This window comes from Simochromis diagramma, unplaced genomic scaffold (genome assembly GCF_900408965.1).
Source record: "Simochromis diagramma unplaced genomic scaffold, fSimDia1.1 OVJJ01000773.1, whole genome shotgun sequence".
Classification (NCBI taxonomy): Eukaryota; Metazoa; Chordata; class Actinopteri; order Cichliformes; family Cichlidae; genus Simochromis; species Simochromis diagramma.
Window position 1 is genome coordinate 233,748 of NW_024386807.1, and position 21,494 is coordinate 255,241.

The 21,494-nt window shown below is 46.9% G+C and overlaps 1 protein-coding gene across 3 annotated transcripts; it reads right to left on the reverse strand.

The window, feature by feature from the left end:
• Positions 1-8,961: 8,961 nt before the first annotated feature.
• Positions 8,962-18,427, reverse strand: LOC120730640 (hepatitis A virus cellular receptor 1-like). 3 transcript variants are annotated; one of them, XM_040027079.1, is made up of 9 exons: positions 15,778-18,427; positions 15,567-15,675; positions 13,862-13,914; positions 11,111-11,312; positions 10,881-11,023; positions 10,731-10,802; positions 10,123-10,196; positions 9,946-10,048; positions 8,962-9,297 (listed from the first exon to the last, which is right to left on the reverse strand). In XM_040027079.1, exons 3-9 carry the CDS (start codon positions 13,896-13,898, stop codon positions 9,221-9,223), a joined length of 708 nt encoding a protein of 235 aa, XP_039883013.1. In that variant the 5' UTR covers positions 13,899-13,914; positions 15,567-15,675; positions 15,778-18,427; the 3' UTR covers positions 8,962-9,220. The 3 variants fall into 3 exon arrangements, with proteins under 3 accessions (XP_039883013.1, XP_039883012.1, XP_039883014.1); XM_040027078.1 differs by having other exon boundaries at positions 15,567-18,427; XM_040027080.1 differs by lacking the exon at positions 13,862-13,914 and having other exon boundaries at positions 15,567-18,417.
• Between the last annotated feature and the right edge of the window lie 3,067 nt (positions 18,428-21,494).

Genomic DNA, 21,494 nt, shown 5'->3' on the forward strand with positions numbered 1-21,494 from the left:
GACCTCAGCCCTCTGTTGTTCACCCTCCTCGACTGCACCGCCCTACACAGCTCCAACTACATCAACAAGTTCGCTGGCGACACAACCGTGGTTGGTCTCATCAGCAGCAACGACGAGTCAGCGTACAGATGTGCGGTTCAGCAGCTGGCGCTCTGGTGCAGTGAAAACAACCTAACACTGAATGTGAACAAAAGCAAGGAGATGATCGTCGGCTTCAGGAAGACTCGCTCCACCCACACACCGCTCAGCATCCACGGTTCCACGGTAGAGACTGTTAACAGCACTCACATGGACTCCTTTCCCTCCTCCCATCCAGGGGGCCCGATCCTCCAGACTGCGAGACAGCTTTTTCCCACAAGCCATCAGACTCATGAACTCACCACCAGCTCTCCTGCTCCCCCACCACACACACCCTCCCACACACACCCACACACACACACACACACCGCACACACACACACACACACCGCACACACACACCCACACACACACACACACACACACACACCCACACACACACACACCCACACACACACACACACAAGATGGCGCCAGTATGTTCGGCTCGCCGTCACTCCTCCTCCTGTTTTTTAGTTTTTTGTTTGCTGTTCTTTGCCTTAACTGTGGAAATCAACTCGCTCCGGACTTATGACCGGCAAACTCTCTTTATTATTCGAGACTCAGCAGTGTCAGCACCTTTGTCCTCTGTCTTGTTTGTCCGCTTGTTTGTCCGTCAGAGGACAAACAAGCGGTGTGCCTCCACTGTTCGATGGTATTCCACCTTACCTACGTCGCACCTGGTTCCTCCCTCCCAAGCTACACCGGAAAAAACGTTGGAGAAGACGAGGGAAGCGAAGTGGTCTCCTGGCTCGCACAAAGGCATTTCTATCACTCTCCTGCCTGGCTGATCCTCCCCTCGCTCAGATGGGTTTCTGCTACTCTGCTGCGGTGAGGGGCTCACTCCAGCCCAGAGGACCCTGGGTGCAAACCGTCTCTCAAACTCCGCCTGCTGTTGCTCCGGCTTTACCGGTAGGCCCGCTTCCTGGCCCGCGCCTCCCTCGGTCATCTGGCTCACTCCTCGCCATGCCGGCGGCGGCGTTCTCCTCTGGTAGGCGACTCTCTGCCATCTCCGGCCCTCGCCTGGTGTTTGCTCCCTTCCTGCGTGACTCTCCGGGTCCGTCGCTCGCTGTTCCCGTTCCGGGTCCTCTGTCATCGGCTCTCCTACAGCCACGGATCCGCAGATTTGGTGCTACAAACTCTAACCTACGCCCACTCACCCGCATATCAACCCCGATGTCAGCTACTGATCTCACCTTATCTATGGCTTTGATCAACACTCGATCCCTCTCCAATAAGACGTTTCTGCTCAAGGATTTTTTCTCTTCTTACGACTTGGATTTTATGTTCCTGACAGAGACCTGGCTACGCGCTGGTGAGACTGTGGCCTTCTCTGAGCTTCTTCCTCCAGGCTGTTGTTTTTTAAACACTCCCAGGTCCTCTGGCAAAGGCGGAGGCCTCGCCTGTGTTTTTAAATCTGTTTATGACTGCCATCAGATTTCTTTTTCCTCTTATTCCAGCTTTGAACTACAGCTTTTTAAACTAAACTCATCCACTCCGTTACTGATTGCAGTGGTATATCGTCCTCCTAAATTTAACAAGGACTTTATCAGTGAGTTTGGGGAATTCCTTTCAGGACTTTCAGTAGATTTTGATCATTTTCTTATTGTTGGTGACCTGAATATTCATGTGTGCTGTCCATCTAAACCCCTGGTTAGAGACTTTGTTTCACTGTTGGATTCCTTCAACCTTACTCAGTGTGTGTCTGGCTCCACACATGAGAAGGGTCACACTTTGGACCTTGTCATGTCTCACGGCTTGGGTATCCACATCTCTGAAATTTGTGAGAGTGCGTGTATCTCCGATCATTTTCCTGTTCTATTTTCTGCCACTGCACATTGTTCTGATGCTGCAGTTAAACCTCCTTCACGCCGTCACCGGATCATCAATACCCATGTACCATCTCAGTTTTCTGCTGCTTTTAGCAACTCTGAGCTCTCCATGGCGGACTGGATTGGTTCCTTGTGTGCAGAAGATTTAACTGCTCTTTTTAACTCAACATGTACTTCTATTTTGGACCTCATCGCTCCCTTAAAAACACTCCGTCCCAAAGCTCATGCTGAACCCTGGATTACAGACTCTGTTCGTGCTCTCAGGCGCACCTGTAGGTGTGCTGAGAGAAAATGGAAAAAGGACAAGCTACACATTTCTTTTAATATCCTCAGAGACTCTCTTTCAACCTATCAGAAAGCCGTTAAAGAGGCCGAGTCCTCCTACATATCAAACCTGGTTAGCAGTAGTGTCCATAAACCTCAGACTCTGTTTCGTGTTTTAAATTCCATTGTAAATCCTTATACATCCACCAGCCTCACACCTTCTGTCACCCTCTGTAATGATTTTCTAAAGTTCTTTGTAAACAAGATTTCCTCCCTGCAGTCTGTCATTCGATCTTCACCTTCCAATCCCTGTGTTTTATCTTTGTGCCATTCTGCCTTTAACCAGTTTGAACCAATCTCTCTCTCTCAGCTGCATGAAATAGTCTGCAAGGTTAAGACTACCAACTGTTCCACCGATGCTATCCCCTCTCGGCTTCTGAAACAGGTTCTGGACTCAGTCGGACCTTTCCTTCTGGTCCTGATCAATGCCTGCCTCAGTTCTGGTTGTTTTCCAACACCCTTCAAGCACGCTGTTGTTCAACCTCTCCTTAAAAAGCCTAATCTAGATCCATCCCTACTCTCTAACTATAGGCCCATTTCCAACCTCCCTTTTCTGTCCAAAGTACTGGAACGAGCCGCCCTCATGCAGCTCCAGCTATTTCTCGACAATAACAATCTCTATGAGAAGTTCCAGTCTGGTTTTAGAGCTCGGCATAGCACAGAAACCGCCCTACTGAGAGTTTTTAATGATTTGCTTTTAACTGTAGACTCTGGTTGTGCTGCTGTCCTAGTAACCCTGGACCTGACAGCAGCCTTCGACACTGTTGATCACAACATACTGCTATCCCGCCTTCAACATTGTGTCGGTTTAAAGGGCACTGTCTTAAAGTTTTTCCAGTCCTATTTGAATAATAGGAGTTTTTCTGTTCACCTTGGTGAACTGTCATCTCCCAGAGCTCCTTTAACCTGTGGCGTACCTCAGGGGTCCATACTAGGCCCCCTGTTGTTTATTCTGTACTTGCTCCCTCTGGGCGATGTGCTCCGTAAACATAATGTGTCCTTCCACATCTTTGCCGATGATATTCAGATCTACCTCCCTCTGAGGTTGAACTGCAATGTTTCTTTGCAGCCGCTACTCTCCTGCTTGTCTGACATTAAGACTTGGATGACTCTTAACTTCTTACACCTTAATGAAAGCAAAACTGAAGTCATTGTGTTTGGGCTTCCCAAAGATCCCAACTTCTCTCTTGACTTTTTGGGACCCCTAACTTCCGATTGCACTTCTTCCATTAAGAGTCTTGGTGTTATTTTTGACAATGCTTTTAAACTTGATAAACAAATCAGCTCTGTAGTTAAGGGATCTTTTTATCATTTGCGGATTTTAGTCAAAGTCAAGTCTTACCTTTGCAGGAACGATCTAGAAAGAGTGGTCCATGCTTTTATTACTTCACGGCTAGACTACTGCAATTCCCTCTATGCTGGCCTAGATCGTTCCTGTCTACATCGCCTTCAACTGGTGCAGAACGCTGCCGCTCGCCTGTTGACCGGTTCAAAAAAAAAGAGACCACATCACTCCGGTTCTCTGCTCTCTCCACTGGCTCCCAGTTGCCTTTAGGATTGATTTTAAAATCTTACTGCTGGCTTTTAAGGTTTTAAATGGCACTGCACCTTCTTACCTGTCAGAACTCCTTAGTACTTATCGCCCCAGGAGATCTTTGAGGTCAGCCGACCTGATGCTTTTAGATGTTCCCAGGTATAAATGAAAGACAAAGGGAGAGAGGGCGTTTGCTGTGGCTGCACCCAGACTGTGGAACAGCTTACCTCCTCACGTCAGACTCTCCAAAAGCCTAGAAACTTTTAAAACCGCTCTTAAAACTCACCTCTTTTCATTGGCTTTTAGAAAGGTTTAATTTATTTGTTTTATTTATTTTTATTTTATTTTTATCAGCGAGGTGTTACTACGAAATTGTGTTCTATTGTATTTTTATCTGTATTTACTGTACAGCACTTTGGTCAGCCTTGGTTGTTTTTAAATGTGCTCTATAAATAAACTTGACTTGACTTGACTTGACACACACTCCCACACCCACACACACACCCACACACACACACCCACACACACACACACACACCACCATCAGCTTTGCTAAATTGCTGATGAAAAACATGATCAGCTGTGATTGAGCAGCATGTAGATCCAACTATTTTCACGGTCGTTGTGGTCGTGATCATTTTGTGAGGCCACATCGAAAAGGCTCGGATGAGCCAAAGTTCTACAAGTTGTGCCTCCGTCGCTTGTGTCCCGATCACAGGCTGCACCGCTGCTCCGTCTTTTTCGCTGACACTTGTGTTTGCGCGTGCGCAGTGTGAGAAGCTGCTCTGACACCCTCACGACGGTCGCGAGGATTTCAAATCAAGCGATTGATGATCGGGAGCTGGTCGTGAGGTGTTAATCGCGTCTCGTTACCCCGCGTATACGACACGACGCACGATGAAGGCCAAAATCGGGCCGACCGCCAAAACGGTCGCACGACTCAAAAACGACTCAAAATGGGCCAAACGTCACACAGTGTCTGCCCAGCATTACGTGGAGCTTCCACAGTGTGTTTGTCCAATAACAATAAGAGCCTGTTCTGGTCTGTATGTGTGAATCACGGAGGTGAAAAAGATTTTCTCCCCGTCGGGGAATCGAACCCCGGTCCCTAACCCTAACCCCGGGAGCCTGGGATTGTTTAGCTAAACGGCCTAAACCGTTTCCCATTCATTCTCTATGGTAGTGCTAAACCACTACGGATGTAATATATTTTTGGCCACTACGGTCTTCCGGCGCTGTTGCGAGTTTGAGATGCGGCGGCATTTTTAAAAAATCTCCTCTTTTACGTTTCGGGAGAGAAAACGAGTAACTCAACGCTCGCAACACATCCCAACGCTCCTCATTCATTGATCAAAGGTAAGAAACGTCGTTTGAAATAAGAGTAAACCAACAGAATACATTTACAGGTGTATATTACAGGTAATAGGCGTGTTGCGATTGCATTTACGAAGCATCCATCGCTCAGTTAAAGACGGTGGGAGTTTATCTGCTGTTGTAAAGTGGCACGGTAAAAAATGAATGAACGTGATCCTTAAATAAATTGCGTGTTTCATTGACGTGTTTTGCCATTAAATAAACTTTGTAGGTTCCCGACTGCTGTGACACTGACATTACTATAATGTGGTACAATTAAATAGCCAATAAGTGTCTTGTTATGAGATGACATGCTAAATGACTGAACCATGCTTTAAAAGAAAATGTATTGCTTTCATGTTGTAATGGTCAGTCACCTTATCAATGCGAAAATCTGTTTTGATATCTCTAACATGAGCAATGCCCACTCGTGTATGAATAAACACGATAGCTTAAATACATATATGTTCTTAATCTACCAGCAATTCTTATGTGCCATGACTACTAAGCAGTTACCACAAATTTTGCAGATATGCCAATAATCATTCAAGCATGAAAGGTTTTTATTTACAGACAGAACAGTTTGTTATACCTGGAGTAAAAAACACTTTTGTCCCAAATGTTGTCAATGTTCTTTCAAATTGTGTCTCGTTATTGTTCTCCTGCACCCTGCTGTGTAAACCCAGCAGCAAGATTATAACCTGAAATGTCTTTGTTTGTGTTTGGAATCAATTTTGTTTAATATAATTGTTTATTTTTTCACTGCTTGTCAAGATGCAGAAGAAAGTTGTGCCATGTCCAGGGAAAATCTCTGTGGTGTTCCGCAAGGGGCCACTTGGATACCTTCTCCAGGACTCGTCAAAAGAAGCTCGAAGGATTAAAAATGACCCCAAACTGCAGGACAAGTCTGCGCCTGTGAGGGAGGATGTTGTACATCAGAATGCTCTGACTGTCATCTATCAGAGAGGAGGGGATGAGTCTGACATGAAGGAAGTGCAGGGAGAGTACATTCTGCAGTTTGGAAAGTATAAAGGGAAATCTTTCCGGTGGCTTCTGGGGAATGATGTCGGGTACACCATGTACCTGATCAAAGATCTCCAGAAGGAAGAGGCTGCAGGGACCTCTGTGGAAGAAGGGCATGGCAAGGAGAGCTTGCATTCATTTGTACAGTAAGCTCTCAGCTTTACAGAGATAAAGACTCTTCTGAACTACAAGACCAGCAGAGTGAGTGTTGCTGCAGAAGCCTCTGAGGATGATCAGCTGGTTGGCTTTGGCTCACGAGCCAAGAGCACCTGGAAGGAGATTCAGGAGTCTCCTTTCTACGAGGCAGAGAGACAAAGATGGGTGGAAGAAAAGAGGAAATAGGGGAGAAACTGTTGATATTGTACATAAGATAGTTTTGTAATGTTTATTTTGTTTATATAAATAAAAACTGATTGTAAATATAAAAATGTGAATAATTTGTGTTCTGTAAAAATAGCAGCACAGCTCTCTTCTTTATAACCTCTTAGAGTTAACCTGTATGTTTATATACCTGTGTGTGCTCACCATCAGGTAATCAGTTTTAAAAAGCTGTGAGTGCTGCCCTGAAAGCTTACATATTATTTCTAAATCACTTCATGTAATGATAACAAGCCATCCTTTCTCTAGTGGGGTCTCACAGCTTTTATCTTTATAATCTCTCTGGTTGATTTGTAATATTAGAAACATGACTGCTGTCTTTTATCTGTTTGACTATACAGCCTGTTTCAGACATGACAACCAGACAGTGTCTGAAGTTATCTTTAATACATGCAGCACAGCTGGAGATAGTCCAGACACTTTCTCACTTCTGATGATAATATTTTTGATGTAGGTATTGTTGCTTTCTGGCTTGAAGCTTATCTACAAAAGCAGTTCAATAAGGAGAGATCATGTGGAAAAACCGAACATGATTTATTGAGATACAGAAATAAATGTAACTGTTAGGCAGTTAGACTCCAATGACCCATCATAGCAGAAGAAATCTCAGCAGTGACAGGATTTTGCATAAGCCACACCCCAGAGTCAAAATGCTGGTAGTGATGAAGATGGAGGCTGGGACAGGGTTCTGAGTGACCACAGTGAGGGGGAGAAAGGAGAGGAGGCGGGCTGCATAGCTGAGGATCTGAAACGCAGAATGGCAGAAGCAGAAGAGCAACAGATTTAAAGCATGCAGAGTGGAGGCTGGCAAGAGCATGACTGGAATAAAGTAATGATGTCAGTACTGAGTTTGTGCTGGAAAATGAATAGATATAAACTAACAGCCACCAGGAAGCAGACAGATGACTTATTACAGACATGCCTTGTTTAAATTATGTATAAGCTTCATTTTCTATGTCATCAGAATGTATCTGTATTATAGTTTTAGCTTTAGTCTTTGTATTAAAAGTTGGATGTCTGCATAATTGTAGACTATATGTCTGGTATGTATCATCTCAAGACTGTGATGATACAGTTTAGTCTGAGTCATGTACTTTGTGACAGTATAGGTACGTAATGCAGAAATATTGCTCCACAGGCCATAACACTATATAATATAAATAAAATGATAATGAAATAAAAATTAAAAGCAAAGTGAAAAATAAATGTTATCCACAATAAGTAAATTGAAAATGGTGTTTAACTTTTGATAATGTAACACAACCTTTGTCCCAACCAGGACTCGAACCCGCGCTCAGACCGTTCAGTGTAAAAAAAACCCATTTTTTTCCAATGCCCGAAAAGCTGCAATTTGATTGGCTGTTTCTCCGTTACACCTATACGCGATGGGCCCTATACTAACGAGGAGTAGTTCTTTTCCTAATCCTGCAGTACTCGTTTTATCCACAACGTGTCTTACCTGAAAGTGACCATGACATAACTACCATGGTCGGCCTGCCCCCTGCTGTCTGACAGCAGTACTACAGCTGATAACAGCAGGAGGGGACATTTCGACAGTTTAGAAATCTTTTCACTTATTAAGAAACCAAACAAACAAAAACAAAAAAGCAAACATGCAACCTCATAAAAAAATAACGGAAGTGAATAAAAACAATAAAACATGTAAAACTAACAGGTGTTTCCTGTACCTCGTGCCTGACGTGGACAGGTGTCTGCAGCCTGCATGGCCATGAGGCTGAGAGCTGTGCTGCTAACAGGCTCAAATAATATGAGATCAGAGCGTGGGGCAGACACCTCAAACACTCCACCCTCTCCGACTGACCCACAGCTGTCCTGCTGATGCTGACAATGGAGGCTCTCCTGCACACTCTGGTATTGGAGCTGCTGCTGTGACATGCTCCTCTCACAGGGAGCTGCTGCTCACTGGAGATTTCCTCATGTTGGACCATTCCCAGTAAACCCTGGAGCTGAAAATCCCAGCACAGCAGCCTGCGTGACGTCAACAAACCTGTTCAGCCATCTTTGTCCTGATGGTCGCTCTGAGCTCCACATGAGCTGCTGCTGCTGTGGGACAGGTGTACCTAATAAAGTGACAGCTCAGCGTGGTGAGACCTGAGCCAACGTTTTTACTGTTATCAGCAGCTTCCTTACAAAGTTCTGCAAACTGTGTGAAGCACAAGAACAAGGAAACAGGCAGAGCAGCCACTTTATTGGGTACACCGTTAGTCCAAATATTTAATCAGCCAATCACAGGCCTGCTCACAGCTTTTAGGCGGGTAGACATGTGGAGATGACCTGCTGGAGCTCAGACCGAGCATGAGGCTAAAAGCTGACTGAAGGTACGTTGTTGATGATGTCAGACAGGCGGAGTCAGTTACCTGAGTTACACTGAGTGACTTCTTCACTGTTTACATGAAAACTTTATTAAACACATTAAACACAGTCTGACGATGGAGTTTATTAACAAACATCGCTCCTGTCACAGCTCACAGAGGACACGTGTCACTCAGGGGCGAGGGCGTCCACCTGTGACATGAGTAACATCACTCCTGAGGTGAGTGCAGCAGATTCATTTTGCTTCTTGTGCAGAGAACGTTCGACTGAGGCTTTCTGAGACGTTCCAGATGGGAATTCAAACACTTTCATAATCAGGTCGGTGTCACACGGCGCTGCTCTCCTCCTCCTTCTCTGATTGGTCTGGCCTCCTCTTTGCTTCCTGTTTGGACCTCCAGACTCCTGCAGGAACACAAACACACTTCCTGTCACAGATCCAGGCTTTCTCTGAGTTCAACAAAAACTAAACCTCAGTCAGAGATAACGGGGTCAGGGGTCAGGGTGGTGGTTGTCAGCTTTCAGGCCCTGAATGAATGTGATTGGCTGAACAGGTGTGACAGTGTGTAAATGATCAACGATGAGCCCGAGCTGACCCAGTGTTAGTCTCAGCAGTTATGCAGATGGAGTGTTTATAATGTTGGAAACCTGCAGTCAGCTGAGACATGAACACAGAAGTGTCTATGCTCATGTCTCGACAAAGCAGCAGCTTTACAAGAGTCAATAATGGAGGTGAAGAACATCACGCCTCCCCGTCGGGGAATCGAACCCCGGTCTCCCGCGGGGATACTCATACTGTGCAGTACCAGCTGTGACCACTAAATGACTGCATATATATGTGGGTGGCGCTGTTTACCACTTCTCCACAGTGAAGGTTTATTGTGACCACAGCTGCAGTACCGCTTTCAACCACAACGTGAACGTATAGGAGAGTGGCGCTGTTTCACAGGTTCGACAAAAACGAGAAAAGAAAAACATCAAAAACTGTTTTTAAATGTGTGCAAGCAGTGTGTGTGTGTCTGTGTGTGTGTGTGTGTGTGTGTGTGTACTGACTGTAAGCTGCGGTCAGCAGCAGAGCTGGGATGAAGACGAGGGAGGAAGCTCTCACTGTGTTTCCAACAAACGTCTGCAGAACGTTTACCTGCTGCTCAGCTGACTGTCAACAAACAAACAAACACAAATAAAAACAAACACATAACACATCAACACATAAACACGAAGTGTTTGTACCTGAACCAGAGCCACCACTGGCTGCGTGGTGTCGTCTCCTGTGATGTCACTTCCTGCCTCCTGGGCGATGTGACCTGGCCAACAGATGATGCTTGTTTACGTCTGACTCGACCGCACTTTGTGTTCAGATTTAAAGATGATGAACATGAGGACGTGTTTGTGTGACACTCACAGGGTCACGGCTGTGACCTCACGTTAGCAACAGCTGCAGGGTAACGCCGCGTCACACAAACAGCTTCCTGTACTGACAGCATGAAGCATCAGCGAGCAGCTTCCTGAAGCTCCAAACGAACACTAAAATATAATTTCTCTTCCTTCTCTTTCTTTAAGTCCCAACTCAAAACTCACTAGTTCAAAATAGTTTATCCCACATAACCTCTCCACTCGGCTATTTTAAATGTGTCTTATGTCTTATGCTTTTATGATTGTGTAAACTGCTGGCTTTTATGTTGCTTTTTTCATTACTGTGTACAGTGACTTTGAGTGTTCTGAAAGGCGCTTTCAAATAAAATGTATTATTATTATTATTATTATTATTATTATTAATGACCAGCAGGGGGCGACTCTTCTATGAGTGTAAAGACATGCAGTGAGAAAGAGAACGGTACCTGTGGTGGTGTGCGGTGCGTTCAGGTCCCCGTCTGAGAGCTCAGTGTTTTCTGTTACGGCCACAGAGCGAGCTGCAGGCGAAAGACAAACAAACACTTTGAGGATTTCATGTTGTTTTCAGCGCTCTGAACAGGTGTGTGTGGACGTACGGCTGCTGAGGATGATGAGGTGGACGGTGAAGGTCTGGTCGTTGAAGAGTCCGGGCACCTGAACTCTGCAGTGGTAGAAACCCGAGTCTGACGGCTGTGAGTGGAAGATGGACAGAGAGGAGGAGGAGGCAGACACAGAGTACCTGCACAGGAGGGACGAAGGCCGGTTTTACTCCACGTGCTGACAGGAAGCTACAGTCTGCTCTGATGGGACGCACACCTGCGCTCACCTCTGTGACTTCCTGTAGGTGATGCGGGCTGCAGCGCTGTTGATCACAGCGTTGTGGCAGGTGAACAGTGAGGGTTTGCCCCGCCCCCAGCACACCTCCACTCCGCCCTGTTTGCCCGCCCCTGTGCGACACGGCAGCATCACCTTTGTCCCGACGTGGCCCACCACTGTCTCCATGGTGACCGCTGACACACAGGTCAGCGCTGACAGGAAGACAAACACAGGAGTGAGTTAAAGAGACACCTGATGATGTCAGAGTGGACAGCCGATACTGGAAACCATCATCACCAGTCTGACTGAAGCTGCTCCGCTGAGCGCCAAGGCTTCCAGACGAGCTGCAAACACTGAGAGTCAGCCCCAGAAATCAGAAACGGTTTAAAAACGAACAGCAGGAAGAAAGAATGTGAGTCGTGTTTTTTGAACTCTTATTCATGAATATTCAGAGCACGCAGCAGCAAACCGAACGAGCAGAGACAGCTTAATGGCCTGCATTTGTATAGTGCTTTACTCAGTCCCCAAGGACCCCAAAGCACTTTACACTACATTCAGTCATCCACCCATTCACACACTGGTGATGGCAGCTACATTGTAGCCACAGCCACCCTGGGGCGCACTGACAGAGGCGAGGCTGCCGGACACTGGCGCCACCGGGCCCTCTGACCACCACCAGTAGGCAAACATGGGGTTAGTATCTTGGCCAAGGACATTTGGCATGCAGCCAGGAGGCAGCCTGGGATCGAACCACCGACCTTCTGATTAGTGGCTGACCTGCTCTGCCACCTGAGCTACAGCCAGCCATGCCGTGCCAGGTGCGTCACGTTCTTCTGTCAGGTAATGATCACGGAGCCGTTTTACCGCAAACACACAGAAAACGTATCATCTGCAGATACGAAGACCTCACGGCGACCTGAGGAGGCGGGGTCGTAACCTTTCAAAGTTTGTGGTCTAATTTGTCTGCTTCACTCATTTTAGGGTCAGAGACAGAAATCTGTTTTCCTGGCTGCTGATGGTAATGTGAGGCTGCTGTGGAGAAACATTCAAACGTGTCAATCTGAGAAACCTCACTTTCATACTCAGGACCTTTGATCGCTCATAATTACAGGAGATGTTAGCATGAACACATTTAAGCTCAGCTTAACACTGACAGCAAGGCCACGCCCCTTTACATCCAGGAGGATTTTTTTTCTATCTGGTTGTTCAGTCTGACGTCACTAGCCGTGTCTGGGCCTAAACTCCGCTGCAGGTCCATATATCAAACGATCACTGTGGCATTACTGAGAGTTGAAAAACTGTCTAAAGTCTTTCATCTTTAATAAAATGATCAGCGTTCTGCTCTACCAGGTGTAACAATCGAGTTTAACAACCAGGCACCCATGAAAACTGAATTTATGACATTTAACGGAGTTAAAAGTTAGCAGGGAGTTAGCTCGCTAGCTTCTATCTAAATACAATATAGCATGTCCTGACTGCGGGGTTTTGGAAACAAATTAAAACGTACAGCTCTGTTATCACTTCCAACATAAATGAAGACAGAAAACTAAACAGCAGTGACGTTTGTAGGGCTACTGAAGTTGGGCTAGCTGGTATATAATGATGTGCTACATGACCGCTAGCGACACAGCTATGTTAGCATAATATAAACAAGCTAACTTTTTTTCCACTCGATAAAAGTTAATGTGAGTGTTCTCGGTGGTCAGGAACAAATGTAATCGCATGGCAGGATGCTGTAAAAGGACCAGACTTCAGCCAGGAGAACAACTGAGATAATCCATCCACAATACGAGGTTAGTCATTCATATACTGCTGCATGGGCTGGGCTGTAGTTACATCCTAAGGTTTTAAAAACTGAGCTTAAATAAATGATTAGCGGTAATAAAAGCCGAGGGAGGTCAACAGTAATCACTGACTGTTTTAGGAGCTTTTTGAGATTAAATAGAAGAAAATACAAAACATTAAACATGTTAACAACACAAAAGCCATATTAAACACAGACTACTTTAGGCCCGGAAGTAGGATTCGTCACGTCATCACTTAAAGACCGGATAACAAACTTAGAGGTTTGATTTGACCAATCCGAGGACAGCTTTGGGATCATTTCAAATCATCAATGGTTTCATTGGCTCTCTCACCCCAACCAATCACAGCAGATGGCCCCGCCCCTCCCTGAGCCTGGTTCTGTTGGAGGTTTCTTCCTGTTAAAAGGGAGTTTTTCCTTCCCACTGTCGCCAAAGTGCTGCTCACAGGGGGTCATATGATTGTTGGGTTTTTCTCTGTATCTATTATTGTACGAGCTACTGTGCAATATAAAGCACCTCGAGGTGACTGTTGTTGTGATTTGGTGCTGTATAATTAAAGCTGAACTGAACTGATTCAAGCGTGTCCACTGACGACCTGCAGGTGTGAGGTGTTTGTGGTCCGTCCAGCGCTCTGTCTGTGGGTCTCATCTTTCCCACAGTCTGGAGTTTCTCCTGGTAAAACTTTAACACTTCGAGTTTTCCAAACAACAAAAAGTCCTGACAGCACCAGGTCCTCCTTAAATGACTGCTGTGGCCTCCGTCTGTAAACTCACTGCTTTCAAGAAGCGTCCGTGTCGCGTTGGACACATGAAAAGTTTGATCCTGACAGATTTTCTCCTCGGCTGCTTTAATTCCAGACTCTGACTTTTCTGTGAGGATCCAGGTCCAGCAGTCTCAGACAAACATCCACAGCCCAGAGGAGCTCTGAGCGACCCTGACCTACAGGTTACACTCACCTGAGAGGACGCAGACGGCGTGCAGCGGCGGCAGCATGGTGGTGTTGTTCCTGCTGCAGACAGACAAATGGATGAGCAGTCAGATGAGTCAGTTGTCGCTCTGACTTCCTCTTTCCACTCAGTTATTCATAGAGTCGTCTCGCCGGCACAAAACAGGCCGGAGGTCAGCAAACATGTTTGAGATGAGCCGTCGCACCATCAGAGCTCCACGTCGCTCCACCCCATGTCTCCATGTCAGAGCGTGCTCACGGCAATACTACAGACAGCATGGTCAGCAGGTTAAAGCTCACCTGACAATGACCTTTCACCTTTCATCAAACAAATGTCAATTTTGTTTTTTGTATCTTTATTCTGAACAACAACAGAGAATAAAAGACAAACAAACAAAGTCAAACAATAATCACAAATAACTCAGCAGGAAGAAGCATCAGCTTATTTAACCCCACCCCCCTGTTTCCTAACTAACAATAAGTAGTAGTCGACACTTTTTCTTCCTGTTACGTCCATCAGAAATATATTTATTTAAAACAACTTGAAGATATATACTCATGTAAACATACTCACACACTGGTGATGGCAGCTACATTGTAGCCACAGCCACCCTGGGGCGCACTGACAGAGGCGAGGCTGCCGGACACTGGCGCCACCGGGCCCTCTGACCACCACCAGTAGGGAACAGGTGAAGTGTCTTGCCCAAGGACACAACAACTGAGACTGTCCAAGCCGGGGCTCGAACCGACAACCTTCCGACTACACAGCAAACTCCCAACTCTTGAGCCACGATCGCCCCGTATAAGTTGCAGTAAGTTGCAGATGCATGTCAGTGGCTCTGAGATTCCTTCTATGACCTTCTTTACAATCAGTGCATGTTTTATATTTACATGTTTACAGTCTCAATGATTTCTTTTCCCACTGCTGTGAGGAACATTTCTCTGCTGATGGCAGTGACTCAGGAATTCGTTCTGTCAGATTTGGTCCAATATTTGCAGAATCATTATTAAAGCACTGACAGCATCAGCAGCTTTTTCCATTATGTTGCCAATATCAGTAAAATATTGTTTGCAGTGAGCTGTAACTCCGCTGGCCTGGTTTCGCATTCTGTTTAGAGTTTAAAGATGTTTCCTGTCAGTTTATTTCTGCTGCTGTTGATCAATAATCAATCTATCAATAACAGTGAATTATTTTTAAGGTGGAACTTTAAACGTTTGGACCTGAGCAGCATCATCAGGTGTAATGTGCTGTACTATTCCTTGTTGCTTCATGGCAGCCACACTTGGTTGTGATTTCTGTGCTCTTGAGCAAAGAACCAGTTTTAAATGGTCTTTAGGCTCAGTGTTAGCAGCAGGTCCACCTGAGTTATGGCTCAGATTTACAACAAAACTCCCCAGCTAGCTTAGCTATTCATTAGAAAGCTAATGCGCTAACAGCTAACATGTTAGCATTAAGCAAAGTAAGAAGAAGCTCTTGAGCTAGCTAGCTTAGTCCAAGCTAGCTCGCCCACACACCTTGTCTTACCTTCAGTCTCGTGTGTCGCAGGTGAAGAAAGTCACAAATTGATGACAACACAAATCCACAAAGCGAACGCAAGTGAGACGCAGCGAGCTTTAGAGTTTGTTTGTTTTGTTTCCTTTTAGTTGTTGTTTAGGTTTTTATTTTGTTTATTAGTTTGAAGGTTTTTAGTTTGTTGGTTTGAGTTGTTGCATACCTGCAGTGGGAGTCGAACCCACGCTGTGATGCTGATGCTCCGGGCTGGATGTAGCGTTGTTTCCTCGTGGACCATGTTCAGCGCTGACGAAGCCTCAGCAGGATGAAGCCTGACGCAGAAAACAGACTCGGGTCCTTCACTTCACACCTGCACACAGTCTGAGCAGGAAAACAAGCCTCAGCACAGAAACTGAGCATGAAGGCTGCGTCACCTGTGGAGGAGGAGTCCATGTTTGGTGCTCGTATGAGGACCAATCAGAGCCTCTGAGGTGACGTGCAGCTCTCTGTGGTTCACACTGCTGTTAGCTCAGGTTCAGGCTGGACTGAAGTCTTCAGTGGCTCAGCAGGTAAAGCAGCTCCCCCTACGATCATGTGACCACAGGTTCAACTCTCACAGCTCCCTGTTTTCTTCATGTGGTGACGTGTCCAGGTGTGCTCCGCCTCTCGCCCTGCAGCTGGGATGTAAAGTGGAGCTCGGCTGTGTTTTTGCTCTGCAGAGCCAAACAGGAGCAAACAGTAAAGCAGCGCGCTGTGACCTCACTGTCCTGTAAGCGCAGTAACCGTGGTGACAAGACACAGGTGCTGGGTGAGGGTCGTGTTACGTTCACTGAACTCCAAACTCTGCAGGATTCATTGACGATGCGCTCCCGCCCGGCCTCCCGCCTCCTCCGCCCGCAGTCATCTCCGTGTTACCCAGCAGGTGGAGGCTCGCCTCTCGCGTTCAGCCGCAGCTCAGATTTAATTCATGCTGCCGAGACGTTCACAACAACAACACGCCGCCTGCTGAGGAGGAGAGGGAGGTCAGAGCCTCGTTAACCCGGCGGAGACGGAGGGAAATCAGGTCGACCTCGTTACCCGCTGATGTCACTTTATTGGTGGTTGCCATGACTGCGATGATGATGGAAGCAGCATGTTTGTTTCTTTCAGTGTCTGAGACGAGGAGACGACACGTCCGTCTCCATCCGACCTGCTGATTCTGCAGCTGCTGCCATTAAACACCAAAGAAGAAGACGCACGGGGACGTGATGTCATTAAAAAAGCTCCAATCAAACACTTTGCACAACAAATGAACTCTTTAACCTCAAAAAGCAACGCGTGAGAGAGTTAATCTGATATGAATCGTGTCAAAGGTCACGACCCGAGCGGAATTCAAACCCACAACCCGACCACGGCCTGAAACCTGGAGCAGGAAACCAGCATCGACCACAAAGACCAGACCAGGAAGCAGAGACAGAGAATGAAACTGTGATGAATGACTGTGCCTGACTGTGTCTGAGCTCCCTGCTGCTGATCACAGATCAGCTTTAAAACTGAGTCAAATGCTGCGCGTGCGTTCAGCTTAAAGCCGTCTCTGACCCGGGAACGAGCCGGCGTTCAGAGGCAGGCTCTCAGCTTAATGAGCACGAGATTAGCATCGGCGTCGACGCCGTGAGCTAATGTGAGCACGGCGTCTGTGTCAGGCGTTTCTATGACAGCAGGTGTGAGTGAAGAGCGTGCAGCCGCACTCATTATGTCTTTATGAGACACCGTTAGCACATAATCAGTGTACACGACCCCACAGAGTACTCTGATTACACTCTGTTCCCACAGAGCAAATGGAAGACACAAACCGAACAGTGACGTCTGTGGTAGCTGTGAGCTGCACTCAGACCTGCTGGATCCAAGGTCAACGTATCAGGATATCTTTAACGATCTGGCTTCACTGACAGTGTGACGCCGAGGTTCATCCTGCTGCCTCGGGGTCGAAGGTCACAGGGTTCAGGTTTGGCTCTGACCCTTTCTGCTCTGTCTGTAAGACTGATGAGGACAGGCTGCATTACTCCACCTGTCCGGTTGTTCTCTCCTCTCGGAGGCGATGGTGTGCGCTCTGTGATGTAGGACGATGCAGTCCTCGCCCAGGCAGTCTTTAAATGGACGGATGTGGGAACAAACATCCACCTCCGCTGCGAGCAGCCACGCTATCCCGCCCTCGCCCTGGTATTCCTGGACCAGGAGGCGGAGCTCGGCGTTCTTCCTCCTTCCCGGGGTCAGAGCTGCAGATGGTCCCAGCGGGTTTGTTTGGCATCCGCCTTCTTTCATAAAAGTTTTGTTTTGACGGGATGATCGACTCCACCTCCAGCATCGTTTGGACATGAGGATGAAGATGTGAACGCCTGCACAGAAGACGAAAGAGGAAACGTCCCCCGTTAATGAGGTGGTTGATGCGTGCACGTGTTTGCACTGTGACCATGCACGGGGAGGCCCCGCCCACTCACACTGCTACAGGGACCAGAGAGTCAGTCAGGATGTTCCTGAGCTAAGAGCTAAAGGGCGGCGCTGCCATAATGAGCCTCGTCCCGCCCCCTGATGTGGAGCACTGCTCGTAACATGGAGTCTGTTTACGTGTCACAGCTGACATGACCCTGAGCCTGACTGTAACCCTAAAAACACGGTTTGAGTCTCAAACTGTTGGTCCCCACAGAGATATGAAAACACGCACATGCACACACACACACACACACATCAGAGGCCTGCTGTAGGAGGGAACAGCTTCAGGATGTAGAAGGTGAGTCTCTATTTTTCGCTCTTCACCCACAGACTTCCTGCAGGAACATTTGAGAGTTTGGCGGTTTGAGTGTTTCAGGTGGGGGCGATAAGACTGCAACACGATTCAAACCCACGCACACACACAGACACACACACACACAGACACACACACACGCTGAGGGATGAAGATGTCCTAAAACTGCTACAGAGTAGGAGTACTGCAAACACACACAGACAGTAATGCTGGACGGATTCAATAAAAACAATCTGATAGTAATAAAGTTTATTTACTCAGGCTGTCCCTGCACACACAACAGTCACTGATTTTACTCATTAACTGGAATCAGTGTGTGACGTCATCAAACAGTCCCGATCAAAAGTTCTGAAAATGTCAAAACATCCTGTTTTGCATGTTTGGATCTTCACAAGGTTGCAACTCGAGCTGCAACATGAAACAAGAAGAACCGAGAGTGAGATAGAGCAACGCTTACACTGAAGCTGGCTGTTTTACAGCTGATGCCTTTAAAAGGCCAAATCTGTGCAAAAATGTGGCTTCGTTGTCCTTTCCTGTCAGGATGCTCCCTGTTTGAACGTGGTCGGGTTGTTGAACTGCATGAGCTGAGGTGTTTTCTACACTCCACAGTGGAGGGGGTGGTTTTTCCTTCAGTGGAACATCAGGAGGTGCAGGGCTGTCAAACAGCTGCTGGCTGCGTCCAGATGTTGCAGAGAACATCCCTCCTGACTGAGGGCCCTCGTCTGTGTGGTAACCACTGGGTTTATCAACGGGACAACGCTATGACTTCTTCCAGGAGAATAACATCACTCTGTTGGACCATCCTGCGTGCTCCCTGATCTAAACCCAACTGAGAACCTTCAGGGATGGATGGTGAGCGAAGTTTACAGAAATGGACGACAGCTCCAGACAGTAGATGCCTTCGTGCAGCCCTCTTCACCATTTGGAGAAATGTTCCCATCACCTCGTGGAAACGCTCGCATCGAGCATACTGCAACGAGTTTTTGCAGTGGTCAACAATAACGTGGAGCTCCTCATTACTGAGTTCATGTTTGGAGCTTTGGTTTCTGTTTTGGTTTACGGGTTTATTTGGAGGTGTGGTCCTAAACGTCTGATCAGCTGTAAAACAGCCAGTTTGTAAGCGTTGCTCTGTCTCACTCTCGTTTCTTCTTGTTTCATGTTGGAGCTCGAGTTGCAACCTTGTGAAGATCCAAACATGCCAAACAGGATGTTTTGACATTTTTTAGATGGTCTTAAATCAGGACTGATTTTTATACAAATGAGCAAAAACTACATGAATAAATGAGACGGAGATGACAGCGAGCAGGTGAGACGTTTCTGCTGTCACTGTGAATGATCCACAGACTCACTCTGTGACCTCTGACCTCAGCGGATACCCCCCCATCCTCTCAAACTTTGGTCGTGTTCAAATTCATGGGCTGCATCCTCCTGAGGCCGCATTTGTAGACCGATTACGTCACAGCGACGTGCCGAAGGCTGTCCAAATTCGTAGACTCCTCCGAATGCAGCCGACAAATGCGTCCTCCTTTTCCCCGAATTTGAAGGATGGGTCGGGTGTGTCCTTCGTGGCCCACCATATCCCAGAATTCATAGCGCGGCCCAGCCAAACTCCAGTTTCCAACAATGGCGGCCGCTACTAAGTTTTAAAATGACTCATACTAATCTTTCTGGGTCACAAAATAAACTTTTAACATATTTTCAGGCGAGAAAGTAGCTGTGTAAACATCAAATATCTGCTCGGTTTATCAAGATATCGCATATTTGCAAAAGTGCTTCGACGTTTTCGGAGACGTCTGTGACCCACCAGCTCGATAGCTAGCCGGGAGCTCGAGGGTCACTGATGCGGCCGAGGACGGCACAATTCCCGGCACATCATGTTCAGATCACCGCGGAGTTTCGCTGCTCAGGTTAAACATAATATATAAGTCACTTAGACAACCTAAAAATGTTATTGTTGGGCTTTTTTCAGTGTTTTATTTGTTCGTGAGTAAATCGGTTTGGCTGAGATTAAAGTTATTAGATTAGCTTAGATAAAATTAAACTTTATTAATACCTCGGGTGGGTTCCTCCGGGATTTTCACACAGCTGAATAAACATCAAATAGAAAACTGATTAAACAGAAGTGTGAGACGGTCGAGAATTTACGCCAGTGTCCTGTTATATTTTAGATAGCAAGGAGCAAGGAGGCTAGACCGTCCAATTTCCCCAGCCGTTTACTTCCGGCCTACCCGGCCTTCTGAGGACCCGGCCCACGTAGACCGCGAAGGCTGGGTCCTCAGGAGGATGCAGCCCATGAATTTGGACACAACCTTTAACTTCCCTGTAAACGTCTCACTTCCTCCTTAAATGTTTTTTGTGTTTCTGAAAGCAAATTCATTTAAAATGAAACCTAAAGCAGCGAGAGGCCCGCTGACGAGTCCTGAACATCCACGGTGATTGGCCTCATCAGTGACAACGATGAGGCCGCCTACAGGGAGGAGGTGGATCGTCTGGCTGAGTGGTGCGACACAAACAACCTGCTGCTTAACACCGAGAAGACCAAGGAGCTCATCGTGGACTACAGGAGGAATGCTGACCCACATCCACCCATCCACATTAAGGGGACGGCTGTGGAGCGTGTGAGCAGCTTCAAGTTCCTGGGAGTCCACATCTCCGAGGATCTCACCTGGACGACCAACTGCTCCAAGCTGGTCAAGAAGGCTCACCAGCGCCTCTTCTTCTTGAGGACTCTGAGGAAGAACCACCTGTCCTCAGACATCCTGGTGAACTTCTATCGCTGCACCATCGAGAGCATCCTGACCAACTGTATAACAGTCTGGTACGGGAACTGCTCTGCCTCGGACCGGAAGGCGTTGCAGAGGGTCGTGAAAACTGCCCAGCGCATCGCCGGAGCACCACTTCCTGCCATAAAAGACATCTACAGGAAGCGGTGTCTGTAAAGGGCTGGGAAAATCATCAAAGACCCCAGTCACCCATCACATGGACTCTTCACCCTCCTGCCCTCTGGGAGGCGCTACAGGAGCCTCCAGACTAAGACCACCAGGTACCGGAACAGCTTCTTCCCCACAGCTGTCAGACTCCTGAACTCTGCCTCCTGACATCTGACCCACGTTAAACTCATGGACTGAACATACACACACCCACAATGGACAACTGTACCCTCAAACACACAATAATAACATGGACTGAACCACCACTCACAACCACTAGCACTTTATATAGCCTCTGTAGGAATTATATCTCACTTATCTTAACTGCACTACTGTATAGCTCTGTGTAAATAATCATTCTGTACATTCGATAATCTTTAACCCTACAACTGTTTACAACTTGCATAGTTCCCATTTCTGTATAGCTGTATATCTCAGA